Here is an 18431-nt window from a genome sequence, read left to right as displayed (position 1 = left end):
AGGAACCTGCGCTGGGCAGAGTTGGATTGGATTTAGCAAGGGTATGAAGAACACCAGCCTTGCGGGGGGAGGTAGCTTGCAATGGGTGACTAATAGGGTAAGTTTTTTTCTTCGAGAATCAACTGACAGGGTAAATGTGTTGGGTCACGACGTTAGTTCTGAATCTACTGCTAGACGGCCCATATTGTCTATTTCCATCCGAGCCGAGCTGTGCGTGACTGACGAGGTAACAGAGGCTGTGTGTCAGATGTGGGCCATACGCCAAGATAAAATATCAAACATGTAAATTATACATGGGCCTATACTTCCTGCGGTGTGCATCACGAGACAAGCTAGCGGCACAGATAACGAGCACACAGGTGCTCGGGGTCACATTAGCACTTTCGCCTAGTATGCCTCTACTTGACTAGCTCGTTAATTAAAGATGGTTAAGTTTCCTAGCCATAGACATGTGTTGTCATTTGATGAACGTGATCACATCATTAGAGAATGATGTGATGGACAAGACCCATCCGTTAGCTCAGCATAATGATCGTTTAGTTTTATTGCTATTGCTTTCTTCATGACTTATACATGTTCCTCTGACTATGAGATTATGCAACTCCCGAATACCAGAGAAACACCTTGTGTGCTATCAAACGTCACAACATAACTGGGTGATTATAAAGATGCTCTACAGGTGTCTCCGAAGGTGTTTGTTGGGTTGGCATAGATCAAGATTAGGATTTGTCACTCCGTTTATCGGAGAGGTATCTCTGGGCCCTCTCGGTAATGCACATCACTATAAGCCTTGCAAACAATGTGACTAATGAGTTAGTTACGGGATGATGCATTATGAAACGAGTAAAGAGACTTGCCGGTAACGAGATTGAACTAGGTATGATGATACCGACGATCGAATCTCGGGCAAGTAACATACCGATGACAAAGGGACCAACGTATATATGTTGTTATGCGGTTTGACCAATAAAGATCTTCGTAGAATATGTAGGACCCAATATGAGCATCCAGGTTCTGCTATTGGTTATTGACCGGAGATGTGTCTCGGTCATGTCTACATAGTTCTCGAACCCGTAGGGTCCGCACGCTTAACGTTCGATGACGATTTGTATTATGAGTTATGTGATTTGATGACCGAAGATTGTTCGGAGTCCCGGATGAGATCACGGACATGACGAGGAGTCTCGAAATGGTCGAGACATAAAGATTAATATATTGGAAGGTTATATTCGGACACCGGAATAGTTCCGAAGTGATTCGGTTATTTTTCGGAGTACCGGGAGGTTACCGGAACCCCCCGGGAAGTAATGGGCCTTATTGGGCCATAAGAGAGAAGAGGAGGCAGGCCAAGGGGAGGTGCCCCCCCCCCATGGAGTCCGAATTGGACTAGGGGAGGGGGCGGCGCCCCCCTTGCCCTTTCCTACTCCCTCTCTCTTTCCCTCTTTCCCTCTCTCCTACTCCGGAAAGGAAAGGGGAATCCTACTAGGACTTGGGAGTCCTAGTAGGACTCCCCACACTTGGCGCGCCCCTAGGGGGTCGGCCTCCTCCTCCTCCCTCCTTTATATACGTGGGCAGGGGGCACCCCAAAACACAACAGACAATCTCTTAGCCGTGTGCGGTGCCCCCCTCCACAATTTAACACCTCGGTCATATCGTCGTAGTGCTTAGGCGAAGCCCTGCGCCGGTAACTTCATCATCACCGTCGTCACGCCGTCGTGCTGACAGAACTCTCCCTCGACCCTCTACTGGATCAAGAGCTCAAGGGACGTCATCGTGCTGAACGTGTGCAGAACACGGAGGTGCCGTACGTTCCGTACTTGGATCGGTTGGATTGTGAAGACGTTCGACTACATCAACCGCGTTACTAAACGCTTCCGCTTTCGGTCTATGAGGGTACGTGGACACACTCTCCCTGTTCGCTGCTATGCTTCTCCTAGATATATCTTGCGTGATCGTAGGATTTTTTTTTTGAATTACTACCCCAACAGTGGCATCCGAGCCAGGTCTATGCGTAGATGTTATATGCACGAGTAGAACACAATGAGTTGTGGGCGACAATAGTCATACTGCTTACCACCAACGTCTTACTTTGATTCAGCGGTATTGTTTGATGAAGCAGTCTGGACCGACATTACATGACCGCGTTCATGAGACTGGTTCTATCGACGTGCTTCGCACACAGGTGGCTAGCGGGTGTCTGTTTCTGCAACTTTAGTTGAATCGAGTTTGACTACGGTCGGTCCTTGTTGAAGGTTAAAACAGCACACTTGACGAAAATTCGTTGTGGTTTTGATGCGTAGGTAAGAACGGTTCTTGCTAGAAGCCCGTAGCAGCCACGTAAAACTTGCAACAACAAAGTAGAGGACGTCTAACTTGTTTTTGTAGAGCATGTTGTGATGTGATATGGTCAAGACGTGATGAGATATAAATTGTTGTATGAGATGATCATGTTTTGTAAAAGTTGTCGGCAACTGGCAGGAGCCTTATGGTTGTCGCTTTATTGTATGAAATGCAATCGCCATGTAATTGCTTTAGTTTATCACTAAGCGGTAGCGGTAGTCGTAGAAGCAATAGTTGGCGAGATGACAACGATGCTACGATGGAGATCAAGGTGTCAAGCTGGTGACGATGGAGATCATGACGGTGCTTTGGAGATGGAGATCAAAGGCACAAGATGATGTTAGCCATATCATGTCACATATTTTGATTGCATGTGATGTTTATCATCTATGCATCTTATTTTGCTTAGTATGGCGGTAGCATTATGAGATGATCCCTCACTAAATCTCAAGGTATAAGTGTTCTCCCTGAGTATGCACTGTTGCTACAGTTCGTCGTGCCGAGACACCACGTGATGATCGGGTGTGATAAGCTCAATGTTCACATACAACGGGTGCAAGCCAGTTTTTGCACACGCAGAATACTCGGGTTAAACTTGGCGAGCCTAGCATATGCAGATATGGCCTCGGAACACTGGGACCAAAAGGTCGAACGTGAATCATATAGTAGATATGATCAACATAGAGATGTTCACCATTGAAAACTACTCCATCTCACGTGATGATCGGACATGGTTTAGTTGATATGGATCACGTGATCATTTAGATGACTAGAGGGATGTCTATCTAAGTGGGAGTTCTTAAGTAATATGATTAACTGAACTTAAATTTATCATGAACTTAGTATCTGATAGTTTTTGCATGTCTATGTTATTGTAGATCAATGGCCTGTGCTACCGTTTCCTTGAATTTTAATGCGTTCCTAGAGAAAGCTAAGTTGAAAGATGATGGTAGCAATTACACGGACTGGGTCCATAACTTGAGGATTATCCTCATTGCTGCACAGAAGAATTACGTCATGGAAGCACCGCTAGGTGTACCACCTGCGCCAGCAACTGCAAACATTATGAATGCCTGGCAGTCACGTGTTGATGACTACTCGATAGTTCAGTGTGTCATGCTTTACGGCTTAGAATCGGGACTTCAAAGACGTTTTGAATGTCATGGAGCATATGAGATGTTCCAGGAGTTGAAGTTAATATTTCAAGCAAATACCCGAGTTGAGAGATATGAAGTCTCCAACAAGTTCTATAGCTGCAAGATGGAGGAGAATAGTTCTGTCAGTGAACACATATTCAGAATGTCTGGGTACCATAACCACTTGACTCAGCTGGGAGTTAATCTTCCTGATGATAGTGTCATTGACAGAGTTCTTCAATCACTGCCACCAAGCTATAAAGGCTTCGTGATGAACTATAATATGCAAGGGATGGAGAAGAAAATTCCCGAGCTCTTCGCGATGCTAAAGGCTGCGGAGGTAGAAATCAAGAAGGAGCATCAAGTGTTCATGGTTAACAAAACCACTAGTTTCAAGAAAAAGGGCAAAGGGAAGAAGGGGAACTTCAAAAATAATAGCAAGCAAGTTGCTACTCCTGGGAAGAAGCCCAAGTCTGGACCTAAGCCTGAAACTGAGTGCTTCTACTGCAAAGGGACTGGTCACTAGAAGCGGAACTGCCCGAAGTATTTGGCGGATAAGAAGGATGGCAAAGTGAAAGGTATATTTGATATACATGTTATTGATGTGTACCTTACTAATGCTTGTAGTAACGCCTGTGTATTTGATACTGGTTCTGTTTCTCATATTTGCAACTCGAAACAGGGGCTACGGATTAAACGAAGATTGGCTAAGGACGAGGTGACGATGCGCGTGGGAAATGGTTCCAAAGTCGATGTGATCGCCGTCGGCACGCTACCTCTACATCTACCGTCGGGATTAGTTTTAGACCCGAATAATTGTTATTTGGTGCCAGCGTTGAGCATGAACATTATATCTGGATCTTGTTTGATGCGAGACGGTTATTCATTTAAATCAGAGAATAATGGTTGTTCTATTTATATGAGTAATATCTTTTATGGTCATGAACCCTTGATGAGTGGTCTATTTCTATTAAATCTTGATTGTAGTGATACACATATTCATAATATTGAAGCCAAAAGATGCAAAGTTAATAATGATAGTGCAACTTATTTGTGGCACTGCCGTTTAGGTCATATTGGTGTAAAGCGCATGAAGAAACTCCATGCTGATGGGCTTTTGGAATCACTTGATCATGAATCACTTGATACTTGCGAACCATGCCTTATGGGCAAGATGACTAAGACTCCGTTCTCCGGAACAATGGAGCGAGCAACTGACTTGTTGGAAATAATATATACTGATGTATGCGGTCTGATGAGTGTTGAGGCTCGCGGCGGGTATCGTTATTTTCTGACCTTCACAGATGATTTGAGCAGATATGGGTATATCTACTTAATGAAACATAAGTCTGAAAAGTTCAAAGAATTTCAGAGTGAAGTGGAAAATCATCGTAACAAGACAATAAAGTTTCTACGATCTGATCATGGAGGAGAATATTTGAGTTATGAGTTTGGTCTTCATTTGAAACAATGTGGAATAGTTTCTCAACTCACGCCACCTGGAACACCACAGCGTAATGGTGTGTCCGAACGTCGTAACCGTACTTTATTAGATATGGTGCGATCTATGATGTCTCTTACTGATTTACCGCTATCGTTTTGGGGTTATGCTTTAGAGACAACTGCATTCACGTTAAATAGGGCACCATCTAAATCCGTTGAGATGACACCATATGAACTGTGGTTTGGCAAGAAACCTAAGCTGTCGTTTCTTAAAGTTTGGGGTTGCGATGCTTATGTGAAAAAGCTTCAACCTGATAAGCTCGAACCCAAATCAGAGAAATGTGTCTTCATAGGATACCCAAAGGAGACTGTTGGGTACACCTTCTATCACAGATCCGAAGGCAAAATATTCGTTGCTAAGAATGGATCCTTTCTAGAGAAGGAGTTTCTCTCAAAAAAAGTGAGTGGGAGGAAAGTAGAACTTGATGAGGTAATTGTACCTTCTCCCGAATTGGAAAGTAGTTCATCACAGAAATCAGTTCCAGTGATTCCTACACCAATTAGTGAGGAAGTTAATGATGATGTTCATGAAACTTCAGATCAAGTTACTACCAAACCTCGTAGGTCAACCAGAGTACGTTCTGCACATACGGAAATCCTGTTCTGGACGTCATGTTACTAGACCATGACGAACCTACGAACTATGAGGAAGCGATGATGAGCCCAGATTCCGTGAAATGGCTTGAGGCCATGAAATCTGAGATGGGATCCATGTATGAGAACAAAGTGTGGACTTTGGTTGACTTGCCCGATGATCGGCAAGCCATAGAGAATAAATGGATCTTCAAGAAGAAGACTGACACTGACGGTAATGTTACTGTCTACAAAGCTTGACTTGTTCGAAAGGTTTTCGACAAGTTCAAGGAGTTGACTGCGATGAGACCTTCTCACCCGTAGCAATGCTTAAGTCTGTCCGAATCATGTTAGCAATTGCCGCATTTTATGATTATGAAATTTGGCAAATGGATATCAAAACTGCATTCCTTAATGGATTTCTTAAAGAAGAGTTGTATATGATGCAACCAGAAGGTTTTGTCGATCCTAAAGGTGCTAACACAGTGTGCAAGCTCCAGCGATCCATTTATGGACTGGTGCAAGCCTCTCGGAGTTGGAATATACGCTTTGATAGTGTGATCAAAGCATATGGTTTTATACAGACTTTTGGAGGAGCCTGTATTTACAAGAAAGTGAGTGGGAGCTCTGTAGCATTTCTAATATTATATGTGGATGACATATGATTGGAAATGATATAGAATTTCTGGATAGCATAAAAGGATACTTGAATAAGAATTTTTCAATGAAAGACCTCGGTGAAGCTACTTATATATTGGGCATCAAGATCTATAGAGATAGATCAAGACGCTTAATTGGACTTTCACAAAGCACATAACTTGATAAAATTTTGAAGAAGTTCAAAATGGATCAGTCAAAGAAAGGGTTCTTGCCGGTGTTACAAGGTGTGAAGTTGAGTGAGACTCAATGCCCGACCACTGCAGAAGATAGAGAGAAAATGAAAGTCATTCCCTATGCCTCAGCCATAGGTTCTATCATGTATGCAATGCTGTGTACCAGACCTGATGTGTGCCTTACTATAAGTATAGTAGGGAGGTACCAAAGTAATCTAGGAGTGGATCACTGGACAGCGGTCAAAAACATCCGAAAATACCTGAAAAGGACTAAGGATATGTTTCTCATTTATGGAGAAGAGCTCGTCGTAAATGGTTACGTCGATGCAAGCTTTGACACTGATCCGGCTGACTCTAAGTCGCAAATCGGATACGTATTTATATTGAATGGTGGAGCTGTCAGTTGGTGCAGTTCCAAGCAGAGCGTCGTGGCGGGATCTACATGTGAAGCGGTAGCTCCTTCGGAAGCAGCAAATGAAGGAGTCTGGATGAAGGAGTTCATATCCGATCTAGGTGTTATACCTAGTGCATCGGGTCCAATGAAAATCTTTTGTGACAATACTGGAGCAATAGCCTTAGCGAAGGAATCCAGATTTCACAAGAGAACCAAGCACATCAAGAGACGCTTCAATTCCATCCGCGATCTAGTCAAGGAGGGAGACATAGAAGTTTGCAGACCCGTTGACTAAGCCTCTTCCACGAGCAAAACATGATCAGTACCAAGACTCCATGGGTGTTAGAATCATTACTATGTAATCTAGATTATTGACTCTAGTGCAAGTGGGAGACTGAAGGAAATATGCCCTAGATGTCGGGGGGATGAACCCCGGGCAGGCAACGGAACCCGGATCCTTTTCAAAAACAACGGGGCTAGCTTCGCCCCTCAATCCGGCTCACGCTTGGCCGGGTCGCTCAACCCGGCCAGACTCCGCGACTCGGCCCCAACTACCAACTCAAGACTTCTCCAACAAGCCAGCGCCACCCTTGGCGTGTTCTCCAACCCGGCCAGGGGTCAGCGGCCGTCCCATCCCAGACGTACGATCGGACGAGTCTCGACCAACTGATGACCAAAGCCATAGTGCCCCGCCCATGCCTCTAGTCAGCCGGGCGTGGCAACAGTGCCCCCCACCTACTCGCTGACCAGGGCTGGCGTGGCAATAGTGCAATCATCGTCACCCATGACGCCAGCAAGCGGCGACCTGACGGAGTGCCACTGTAGCCGACTCAACCCGGCCACTCCCTGACGATCGACAAGACGGCCAACAGTGCCCCCGTACCCGGCGGGCCCCGCATCTGGAGAACCCGGCGAGCCCTAACCCCTGGCGGGTCCCAGCACCGGCTTCCCGGACCATGACAACTGGCCCCATGGCCTTGTAACATTACCATTGTATCCCTGGGGGGTTGGCCTATAAAACCCCCCAGGAGCCCTCATGCATATGGGCAACTCTCTCACTCGCACAGGCGATCACCCAGCCACACTCACCTAGCAAGCCACACCCAAGGAGAGGGAGCAGCCTAAGCCTTGGCTCACCTTCCTCCTCCGTCCATATAGCTCTAGGAGCAACTCTGTATTGATACATATCAACTACACTCGGCAGGACTAGGGGTATTATCTCTCCGGAGAGCCCCGAACCTGGGTATGTCTTGCGTCCCACGCTCGCTCATGCCGACCTCGCCTCTGGAGCCCACCAGTGCCCTCGAGCCTCCTCCTATCTTCACCCATCCCTTGGCATCTGCCGTGCGCCCACCACGACAGTTGGCGCCCACCGTGGGGCAGCTCGAGGTCTGGGCCAGGAGCATGCTTCAGACTTGGCCCCTCTCCGACTCCGACGAGCCCGTCACGCTGGCGGACGACGTCATCGACGCACTCGCCACCTCCTTCGCCGCGCTGCGCATCTCCGATGCGCCTGCGACCGACGAGTACCCTAGCGAGGTACTTGACTTTTCTGACTCCCCCCTCTCCCTCGGCGGCGGCACTTCTGCCGGGGCAATGGATCTCTTCGTGGAGGTCTTCGTCACCGACACCGGCGCCTCTTCCTCGTCGAGCGCGGCAAGGAAGGCCGCCAAAGCCAAGGCCGCAGCGGCGCGGGCAAGCCCATCCAACCCACTACGCGCCACGATGCAGAGCCTTCGCGTCCCCATCGGCACCGACATCGACGCCTCCAACATCGCCGAGGCCCGGACTCGCCTCGACGAGGACCGCCAGCGCCTGCTGGACCTCACCGAGACGCTCGCCGCCACGCAGTGTCGCCTCGACTCCGCTCAGCTGGAGCGCAACGCCGCCTACGGCTTCCCGCCTGCCGCGCCCGAGCCAAGCCTGGTCGCCGACGTGCGGACCCGGGGCGGCGTGATCGGGCGCGCTTTCGGCGCCGTCCCTCCCGTCTACGAGGCTCCCGTGAAGAACATGCGTGCTGCCCAGGCGGCCGCGGTCGGCCTGGACCAGCTCACAGGCAAAGAGCTGCAGGACCGCCTCAAGAGGGTGAATGACCTCCTCGCTGCGGCCAACGCGCAGCAGGACCGCCTCAACCAGCTCGCCAAGCCGGCCGAATCCGGCTCCGCCCGCGTCACTGGACCCGGCGACATCCAGCACACGACATCTTCACCACCTGGCGAGGCGCACTCCGGCCGCACCCGGACCCGGCGCAACCCCGCCCTGACGACCACCGGCGGCCTGGGCGACGAGCCGGCCTCGGAAGTCCGACGCCAACTCGACCCTCTGCTCCAACCCAGCCGGCGTCCGACTAGAGGCGACCTGGCCCCCCGCGGCGCGGTCACCGACCGGCTGGGCCCGCACATGATCGACGACACCAATGCCCGTCACCGCCTCGACCGACTCGCCCTCTCCCAAGAGATGGAGGAGACCGGCCCCGTCGGACCAGCGTGCTTCGGGCCACGCATCCGGGGTGAGCCCTTTACTAAAGAGTTCACGCTCCCCCGCGACACCCCCAAGTACAACGGCACCGTGAAGCCGGAGGACTGGCTCACCGACTACACCACTGCCATCGGCATCACCGGCGGTAACCGCCGCCTCGCCGTGCGCTACGCGCCTCTCATGCTCCAGGGGTCAGCCCGCACCTGGTTGAACAATCTGCCGGAGGGCAGCATCAACGCGTGGGTCGACTTCGAGCAAGCTTTGTGTGCAATTTCACCGGCACGTACAAGCGGCCCGGCTGCCCCAGTCAGCTCGGCATGTGCGTGCAGGGTCCGGTGGAAACCGGCCGCGAGTACCTCGCACGCTGGACCGAGCTCCGGAACAGCTGCGAGGGCGTCCACGAGGTCCAAGCGATCCAATACTTCGTCAACGGGTGCCGGGACAGCACCCTCCTCAAGCACAAGCTCCTGCGCTCTGAGCCGGCCACCATGGCCGCGCTCATGGTGACGGCGGACAAGTACGCCAATGCCGACTCCGCCATGAATATCCAGGTGGCACTGGATGAAGTCGGCAAAGCAAAGCCGGTTCCCCCTCCGAAGCCGGCCGGCAAAGGAAGCCGGCAGCAGCACAACCAACAGAACAACAAGCGCAAGGCCGACCAACCGGCCCAGCGCTATGACAACTGGCTCGTCGCAGCCGTCGAGCAGGCGCCCGCGAACGACCCGACCGCCAAACGCCGGCAGACCGGCAAGACGGCGTGGCAACCCTCCATGAGTTTCGAGGAGATGCTCGATGCTCCCTGCAAGCACCACAGCGGCGCGAGGCCGTCCACGCACACGCTTCAGTAGTGCGCATCACCAAGCGCATCATGAGGGGCGACGTCCCGCCTCCTCCGGCCCCAGCTCCGGGAGCGGGGCAGCCGCCTCCACCCCCTCCACCGCCGCCAGCTGGCGGCGTGATGCGCGATGACGCCTACCCGGCCCAGAAAGCGACCTGCGTCGTCTTCACCAGCCTCGGAGATGACAAGCGCAGCGAGCGCCTCCTTCAGCAGGAGGTGAACACCGGCATCCCAGCCAAGACGGAATACATGCACTGGTCAGAGCACCCGATCACTTGGACCCGGGAGGACCACTCGGCCGTCATGCCGAATCCGGGTGGCTACGCCCTCGTCCTCGACCCCACCATCGTCGCGCCTCGGCGCACATGCAAGTTTTCCCGAGTTCTCGTCGACGGCGGCAGCAGCAGCAACATCCTCTACCGCGACACCCTGACCAAGCTCGGCCTCGCGGCCAAAGACCTGGAGCCGACCCGGACGATCTTCCACGGCATCGTTCCTTGCCTCTCATGCTCTCCGACCGGCCGGATCCGGCTCGACGTCCTGTTCGGCGACAGCAGCCACTTCTGACGCGAGCCGATCTGGTTCGAGGTGGTGGACTTGTCCAGCGCGTACCACGCGCTGCTGGGCCGGCCTGCACTCGCCAAGTTCATGGCGGTCCCCCACTACGCCTACCTGAAGATGAAGCTGTTGGGTCCGAAGGGCCTCATCACCGTCTCCGGCGACTACCACAAGTCCATAGAGTGCGCCCGAGACGGCGCCAAGCTGGCCAAGTCGCTGGTCGTAGCCGAGGAGCGGCGCCAGCTCGACCGGATCGTCGCCCCGGCCCAAGAGGCGTCGGCTGCACCGATCCTGGCCTCATTCAAGCCCTCCAAGGAGACCAAGAAGGTGAAGCTGAACCCGGAAGATCCCAGCTGCAGCAAGTACGTTGTCATGGGCACCCGCCTCGACAGCAATAGGAAGGCGAGCTCGTCGACTTCCTCCGTGAGAATCGGGATATTTTCGCATGGACCCCAAAGGACATGCCGGGTATCCCGAGGAAGTACGCCGAGCACAAACTCCACGTCCGCAAGGACGCCAAGCCCGTCCGTCAACCCCTGCGACGTTTTTCCGAAGAGAAGAGAAGGACCATCGGTGAAGAGGTCGCCAAGCTTTTGGCGGCCGGCTTCATCATGGAAGTGTTTCACCCCGAGTGGCTGGCCAACCCAGTCCTCGTCCTGAAGAAGAACAAGACCTGGCGCATGTGTATCGACTACACCAGCCTGAACAAGGCCTGCCCCAAAGACCCGTTCGCCCTCCCGCGGATCGACCAAGTCATCGACTCCACTGCCGGGTGTGAGCTCCTGTCCTTCCTGGATGCTTACTCCGGCCATCACCAGATCAAGCTGGACCCGGCCGACACCCTGAAGACGTCCTTCATCACGCCCTTTGGGGCGTATTGCTACATCACCATGCCATTCGGCTTGAAGAACGCCGGCGCCACTTTCCAGCGTTGCATGCAGAAATGCCTGCTGCCGCAAATCGGCCGCAATATCCACGTCTACGTGGACGACATCGTGGTGAAGACCAAGCAGCACCTCACGCTCCTCGATGACCTGAAGGAGAACTTTGCCAACCTGCGCGAGTACAAGGTCAAGATCAACCCGGAAAAGTGCGTTTTCGGCGTCCCGGCCGGAAAGCTGCTCGGCTTCCTCATCTCGGAGCGCGACATTGAGGCAAACCCGGAGAAAATCAAGGCCATCGAGCGCATGCGCAAGCCGGCTCGGCTGCGCGATGTCCAGAAGTTCACCGGCTGCTTGGCCTTGGTCAGCCGGTTTTCAGCCGGCTGGGCGAGAGGGCCTTGCCCCTATATCAGCTGATGAAGAAGACGACGCCGTTCGAATGGAACGACCAGGAGGACGAGGCTTTCTGGGATCTTAAGCGCATGCTCTCCACCGCACTAGTCCTGGCCACACCGGCCGAGAAGGAGCCACTGTTGCTCTATATCGCCGCAACCTCACGGTCGGTCAGCACGGTGATGGTGGTCGAGCGACCAGAGAAGGGTAAGATCCAAGCCGTCCAACGCCCCGTCTACTACCTGAGCGAGGTGCTCTCCGCCTCGAAGCAGAACTACCCGCACTACCAGAAGATGTGTTACGGCGTGTACTTCACTGCCAAGAAACTGAAGCAGTACTTCCAAGAGCATGTCGTCACCGTGGTCAGCCCGGCCCCTCTCGGCGAAATCATCGGGTGTCGGGATGCCTCTGGCCGGATCGCCAAGCGGGTGCTCGATCTAGCCGGCCACACCATCCTCTACGAGCCCCGCACCACGATCAAGTCCCAAGCTTTGGCCGACTTCCTCGTCGACTGGACCGAGACCCAGTACCTGCCGCCGCCACCGGACTCGACGCACTGGCGCATGCACTTCGACGGCTCAAAGATGCGACTCGGCCTAGGGGCCAGCATCGTGCTGTCCTCCCCCAAGGGCGACCGGCTCAAGTACGCACTGCAGATCCACTTCACCGCCTCCAACAATGTCGCCGAGTATGAAGCCCTTGTGCACGGCCTCCGGCTTGCCAAGGAACTTGGCATCCGACGCATCCTGTGCTATGGCGACTCGGACCTGGTGGTGCAGCAGTGCTCCGGCGAGTGGGACGCCCACGACTCCAACATGGCAAGCTACCGCTTCCTCGTCCAAAAGCTGTCCGGATTCTTCATGGGCTGCGAGTTCCTCCATGTCCCGCGCGCAGAGAATGAGGCGGCCGACGCGCTCGCCAAGATCGCATCGTCCCGGCAGTCCATTCCGTCCGATGTCTCCCTCGAGCATCTGCACAAGCCGCCCGTCAAGCCGTCTCCGGACTCCGAGTCCATCCGCGTCCCAGCCGACCCGGCCGCGCCTCAACCCGGCCCGGGGACTACTACAGCTGACCCGACCGCGCCTCAACCCGGCCTGGGGACTGCTCCAGCTGAATCGACCACGCCTCAACCCGACCCGGGGACTGCCGAACCCAGCCCGGGGGCTGCTGAACCTGGCTCGGGGGTTGCCGCCCCATAGCCCGAAACAGTGGCCGTCTTCGCCATGGCGACGGCACCATCCTGGGCCTTGCCCATCTCGGAGTTCCTGGAGAACGGGGTCCTCCCCATGGACGAGACTGAAGCTCGGCAAGTGCAGCGCTGGGCGTCCGCCTACAGCATCATCAACAACGAGCTCGTCAAGCGCAGCTCCACCGGCGTATTCCAGCGCTGCGTCGAGCAAGACAAGGGCATTGAGATTCTCCTCGACATACACCAGGGCAAGTGCGGGCACCACGCCACCTCACGGTCCCTGGTGGCCAAGGCTTTCCGCCATGGTTTCTACTGGCCCACGGCCCTCGAAGATGCAGAGTCACTCGTCCTCAAGTCTGAGGGATGCCAGCGCTTCAGCAAGCGCAGCCACCAGCCGGCGTCGGCACTCCGAACCATCCCGATCGCCTGGCCCTTCGCGGTCTGGGGACTCGACATGGTAGGGCCCTTCAAGACTGCTTGAGGCGGCATGACGCATTTGCTGGTGGCGGTGGACAAGTTCACCAAGTGGATCGAAGCAAGGCCGATCAAGAAGCTGGACGGGCCAACGATCGTTCGATTCGTCAAGGACATCGTGGTGCGCTACGGCATGCCAAACAGCATCATCACGGACAACGGCACCAACTTCGCCAAGGGCGCGCCCGCGCAGTAGTGCTCCGTCTCCGGCATCCGCCTCGACCTGGCTTCCGTCGCGCATCCGCAGTCTAACGGCCAGGTCGAGCGGGCTAACAGCCTCATCCTATCCAGCATCAAACCGCGACTCGTCGAGCCGCTCATCCGTTCACCCGGCAGTTGGCTTGATGAGTTGCCGGTCGTCCTCTGGAGTCTCCGCACCACGCCAAATAGGTCGACCGGGTTCACCCCGTTCTTCCTCGTCTACGGAGCAGAAGCCATCATCCCGACCGACGTCGAGTTCTACTCGCTGCGCGTCATGATGTACACGAAAGCCGAAGCCAAGGAAGCCCGCGAAGACGGCGTCGACCTGCTTGAAGAAGCACGTCTCCTAGCACTCAGTCGCTCAGCCATCTACCAGCAAGGCATGAGGCATTACCACAGCAAGAAGATCAAGCCCCTCGCTTTCCGAGAGGGAGACCTCGTCCTCCGGCTCGTCCAAGAGCAGACCGGCCAACACAAGTTGTCCTCCCCATGGGAGGGCCCCTTCATCATCAGCAAGGCCTTGTGCGACCGCGACGCGTACTACCTCATCGACGCCTGCAAGTCAAACAAGCGCAAGAGGGACACTGCCGGCGAAGAAACAACCCGGCCATGGAACGTAGAGCTCCTCCACCCGTTTTACAGTTAGCCGAGTGCACGTATGTATCGCTGCCTTTTATAATCATCTGAAAACTATGGGATCCCCGAACGACGCTCGGGGGCTGCCCTTTTGCGACCAAGCTATTGTGCCTCCTACATTTGTGCATTGTTTTCCCCTTAAACCAACCCGACCACCGGGTCGACTCGCTCGACCCGGGGGCTCGGGGGCTGGTCGGCTTGACCACTCGCCGCTTTTCTTAGCGGCTCCTAACGCGTTGGATCGCCATGGCCTCTCACTTCGCCCTAAGCCGCAGAACCGGCTTCGGTTGTTGGCTGGCAAGCACATGAGACCAAAAGCACCAGCGCGCCATGAACGCTAAGCCAAGAACCGCCGGGTCGCCCAACCCGGCCCTGCCACTTTAAGTTGTTGCACGACCGGCAGCTCACCAACCCGGCTCCGCCGGATCGCCGCCAGCCGGCCCAGTGGGTGTTTTGCTCACGCTCAACGTTTCAAAAAGCATAAGTATTGCACGCTCCTCTCAAAGGCTGAACCCCTTGTCACGGACCGGAGCCTCAGCCGTCAGACTCGCGGGGGGAAACCAAAGGGGGAAAGTTGCGAGAAAACGGCTCCAGAGATGGAAAGCAAGAGCGCAGGCATCCACGAAGTTTCTGCATACCGCCGGGTCGCTCAACCCGGCCTCGCCACTCTAAGTTGTCGCACGACCGGCTGCTCGCCAACCCAGCCCCGCCGGATTGCCGCCAGCCGGCCCAGTGGGTGTTTCACTCGCGCTCAACATTGCGAAAGCCTAAGTACTGCACGCTCTTCTCAAAAGCCGAACCCCTTGTCACGAATCCACTAGTAGAAAAAGGGCCATTTGTCCCGGTTCATAAGGCCCATCTGTCCCGGTTGGGGAACCGGGACTAAAGTGTCGTTACTAATGCCCTAGGCCTTTAGTCCCGGTTCTTATACGAACCGGGACAGATGGGCCTCAACGTGGCCGCTCCGGCGAGCCCAAGCAGGAGGGCCTTTGGTCCCGGTTGGTAGCGACAACCGGGACCAATAAGCTTCCACGCGTCAGCATTTCAGGGGCTGGTTTTTTTTAAAGGAGCTGGTTTAGGGGTTTTGGGGGTTAATTTAGGTTGTTATAGGTAGCTAATAGAGATATGTGTCCTCTCTTATCTCCGTGCTACTGCTACTGCTATGCCTAAACATGACTTAGATTAAAGTGAGGCAACATGTGGTGCATGTCGAAAGTAATACTAATCCTAACTTGATCAAGTTTGGATTGTACTACTTTCGACATGCACCACATGCATGTTGGCTTCACTTCAATCCAATCCATGTTCATTTCACCCACAGATATATAATAACTCTTCATGCTCGCATCATGCATCATCATAATAACAAGTCCTACTAATCATCATCATACAACTTCTACTCGTTATTAATAACAAGTCATACGATCATCATCCTGATAGTCATCGAACCAACCGTACTTAATTTTTCTTAGCACATGATCATCAGTATTAGGCAGGACCTAAATACCCTATTTAAGGTAAAATAGCATAAAACAATATAGACCCTGACTCTCCATTATGGAGAATGGAGATCATCCTGTCTCCAATTCTTGCGTGGAGCTTCCTTTTGCTTCCAAGAACCTCCTTACAACTGTACATACATTTTTTCCATTCTCCGATTAGCATGTCTCCCCTTCTTTTAGAAATCCGGTATGGACAGTTGAGATTCGTAGGATGACCTGGTTGTATGTTCAAAACATGAAGGCTACCATACTCATACATCAAATGAGGCACACAATTCGTCGGGATTCTCTATTGAAAAACATAGTAATAACTTCATAGTTAGCAATGATGTACTAGTTTTAGAAGTATGCAAAAGATGCACGAATGTCGTAATAGTACAAAATCTTACCAGGGTATCTCCATAGTAGTTACCGTAGTTCAACACGTGCACTAGTGGCGCGTATTGACCATAATGTTGAGGAGTTTTACAATAGATATTGTAATTCTCAAGATCAGTACAAAATCCGACCAGATGATTTTTCTCCTTATAAGTTAACTCAGAGCCATCGCTGTAGTAGGTTCTGTCTACCATCTTCCGCACATTCTTTGAACAATCAAAATAAGCTGTCAACTATTTTGAAATGAACAATATAAATTAGTTAATAATTAACTATGTTTGAGAAACTCACATAGCAGTAGAACTGGAGGCATATCAACAAGGACCCAAATGTCCATATTGTCTTGGTCGATGTCACGATCACTAAGATCCATGGTGACAAGCATACCCTCATCAAAACCATACATCTTGCAAAATGCTTCCCAATTTTTGCAACCAAAATGGGTTACGCTCTCAGCATTATACAGATTTACTTCAAAATCCACATCATGATGGGTCCTTAGGTGATTTTTCTTTGTTTCAAAATTATCATGGTCTTCAAAATCCATCCTCTCCAAGACATAGCGTCTTGCATGGCATGGGATAAGCTATACTCGAATTGTAAAAGATGAAAATTACACGTTGAAATAGTTGAAGTCATGCTTAATTACGAAAAAAACACTTGTCGTTGTTGCATACCGTTTCAACATCGAAGGTCTCCTCTAGTTTAATGCTGAAGCGCCGATCATCGTCCAGGTGAGGCCTGTCGCACAGACCTCGATCGTCGTGGCACCAGCCGCACTCCCCCGGGAGACTTTCATCGTCCGATGACGACATTTCCTACGTTCATAATTCAAAGATTAAACTTGTACAATAGTCGGGATTCTTCGTCCTCTCAAATATGGTGGAGACTCGACAGACTTAAAGTCAACCCAAAATATCGTTTATTTATCTTTCTAAAAAATTATTTGGCTGGTCTCACCTCGAGGTCGGAGGGGGTTGGTGACGGGGACGACGGCGGGGATGATGGAGGGGGGCTCCTAGATTTCCGCGACAACAAAAACCCTATAAGCTATCAACTAATCATATGCATACGCCTTGCATAGTGCTCTCCAATTTTAGCATTCAAAGTAGGAGTAGTTTTCCAGTTTAAGCATTCAATAAGCAAAATCAAATCGCAAAATAAAGTAGTATTCAAATTAGGATGCATTCAATTATAAGCAAAACTACATCATCTCTTGCGTCCGTACATCGTCGAATATTATCACTAATACACCTCGAATACTATCATACATATAGCATCGCTAGTACAGCTAGAACCGTAGCGCCCGACGGGTATCGACGCGGGCGGTGGACACCCAAAGAGAAGGAACCATCACAGGATCATAGCTCCAGTGAGATCCCTGAAGAAGCTGCCAGGTATTGTCGAACCTGCCCTCCAACGCAACCATGTAGCGACGGACGTGCTCGTCCTCCTCGCTGACACGGTGACGTACCACCTCCGCGGTGTCCGGAAGCCTCGGCACCGTCACAGGCCCACGCGACCGCCACCAAACAAGGATCGGGTCAACAACGGGCTGGCTCCTCACCAACCTACGCCCCCCGGAAGGTAGCACCTCCCAATACCAGCCCGGCGGAGCCCAGTCCCGGACATGGCCCCTCTGATCAAGCCGGCCTCCTCCGCCGAGTCTACGACGAGGATGCGGGATAGGCATCGTCGACGTCGATGCGGGAATAATTGCTTGAACTAAAAAAATAAACTAGTTCTATTAATTTTCTTGCTAAAAATAAACTACTTCTATGTGGCACCCCGGCTCAGAGCGACCGGTTTACCATGCATTGCCAGCCCAGAGACCATGTCTTCTGGCAACACACAACATCTTGGTACAGAAAACAACCGCTTTATTGATGCTAGCGGAACAGAGTTTATATTACAACAGCTGTCGAGGCCAAGCGGCACACCCGGTGCGGCTGAACAATATGTACATTATTTAGTGAACATAAAGGGGCCTCGATCAGAACAACTACGTGGCAGCAGAATAACGTTGTAGCGGAAGCTCCATATCACAGGGACACCGATGTGGACACGATCTAGACTCGAGCAGTGCTCCTCTCCAACGAGACTTTCCTGAAATCTGGCATAACA

General features: G+C 52.4%; 1 protein-coding gene across 1 annotated transcript; it reads left to right on the top strand.

Annotated features, from left to right (window-relative positions):
• The first annotated feature begins 13150 nt into the window (after nucleotides 1–13150).
• Nucleotides 13151–14437, top strand: LOC141022065 (uncharacterized). Its single transcript, XM_073497948.1, has 2 exons — nucleotides 13151–13237; nucleotides 13838–14437. Exons 1-2 carry the CDS (start codon nucleotides 13151–13153, stop codon nucleotides 14435–14437), a joined length of 687 nt encoding a protein of 228 aa, XP_073354049.1.
• Nucleotides 14438–18431: the final 3994 nt, after the last annotated feature.

Source organism: Aegilops tauschii, chromosome 4, assembly GCF_002575655.3.
Source record: "Aegilops tauschii subsp. strangulata cultivar AL8/78 chromosome 4, Aet v6.0, whole genome shotgun sequence".
In the NCBI taxonomy this organism is placed as follows: Eukaryota; Viridiplantae; Streptophyta; class Magnoliopsida; order Poales; family Poaceae; genus Aegilops; species Aegilops tauschii.
Note: the sequence above shows the minus strand (reverse complement) of the source record. Positions and strands in the feature narration are given on the sequence as shown.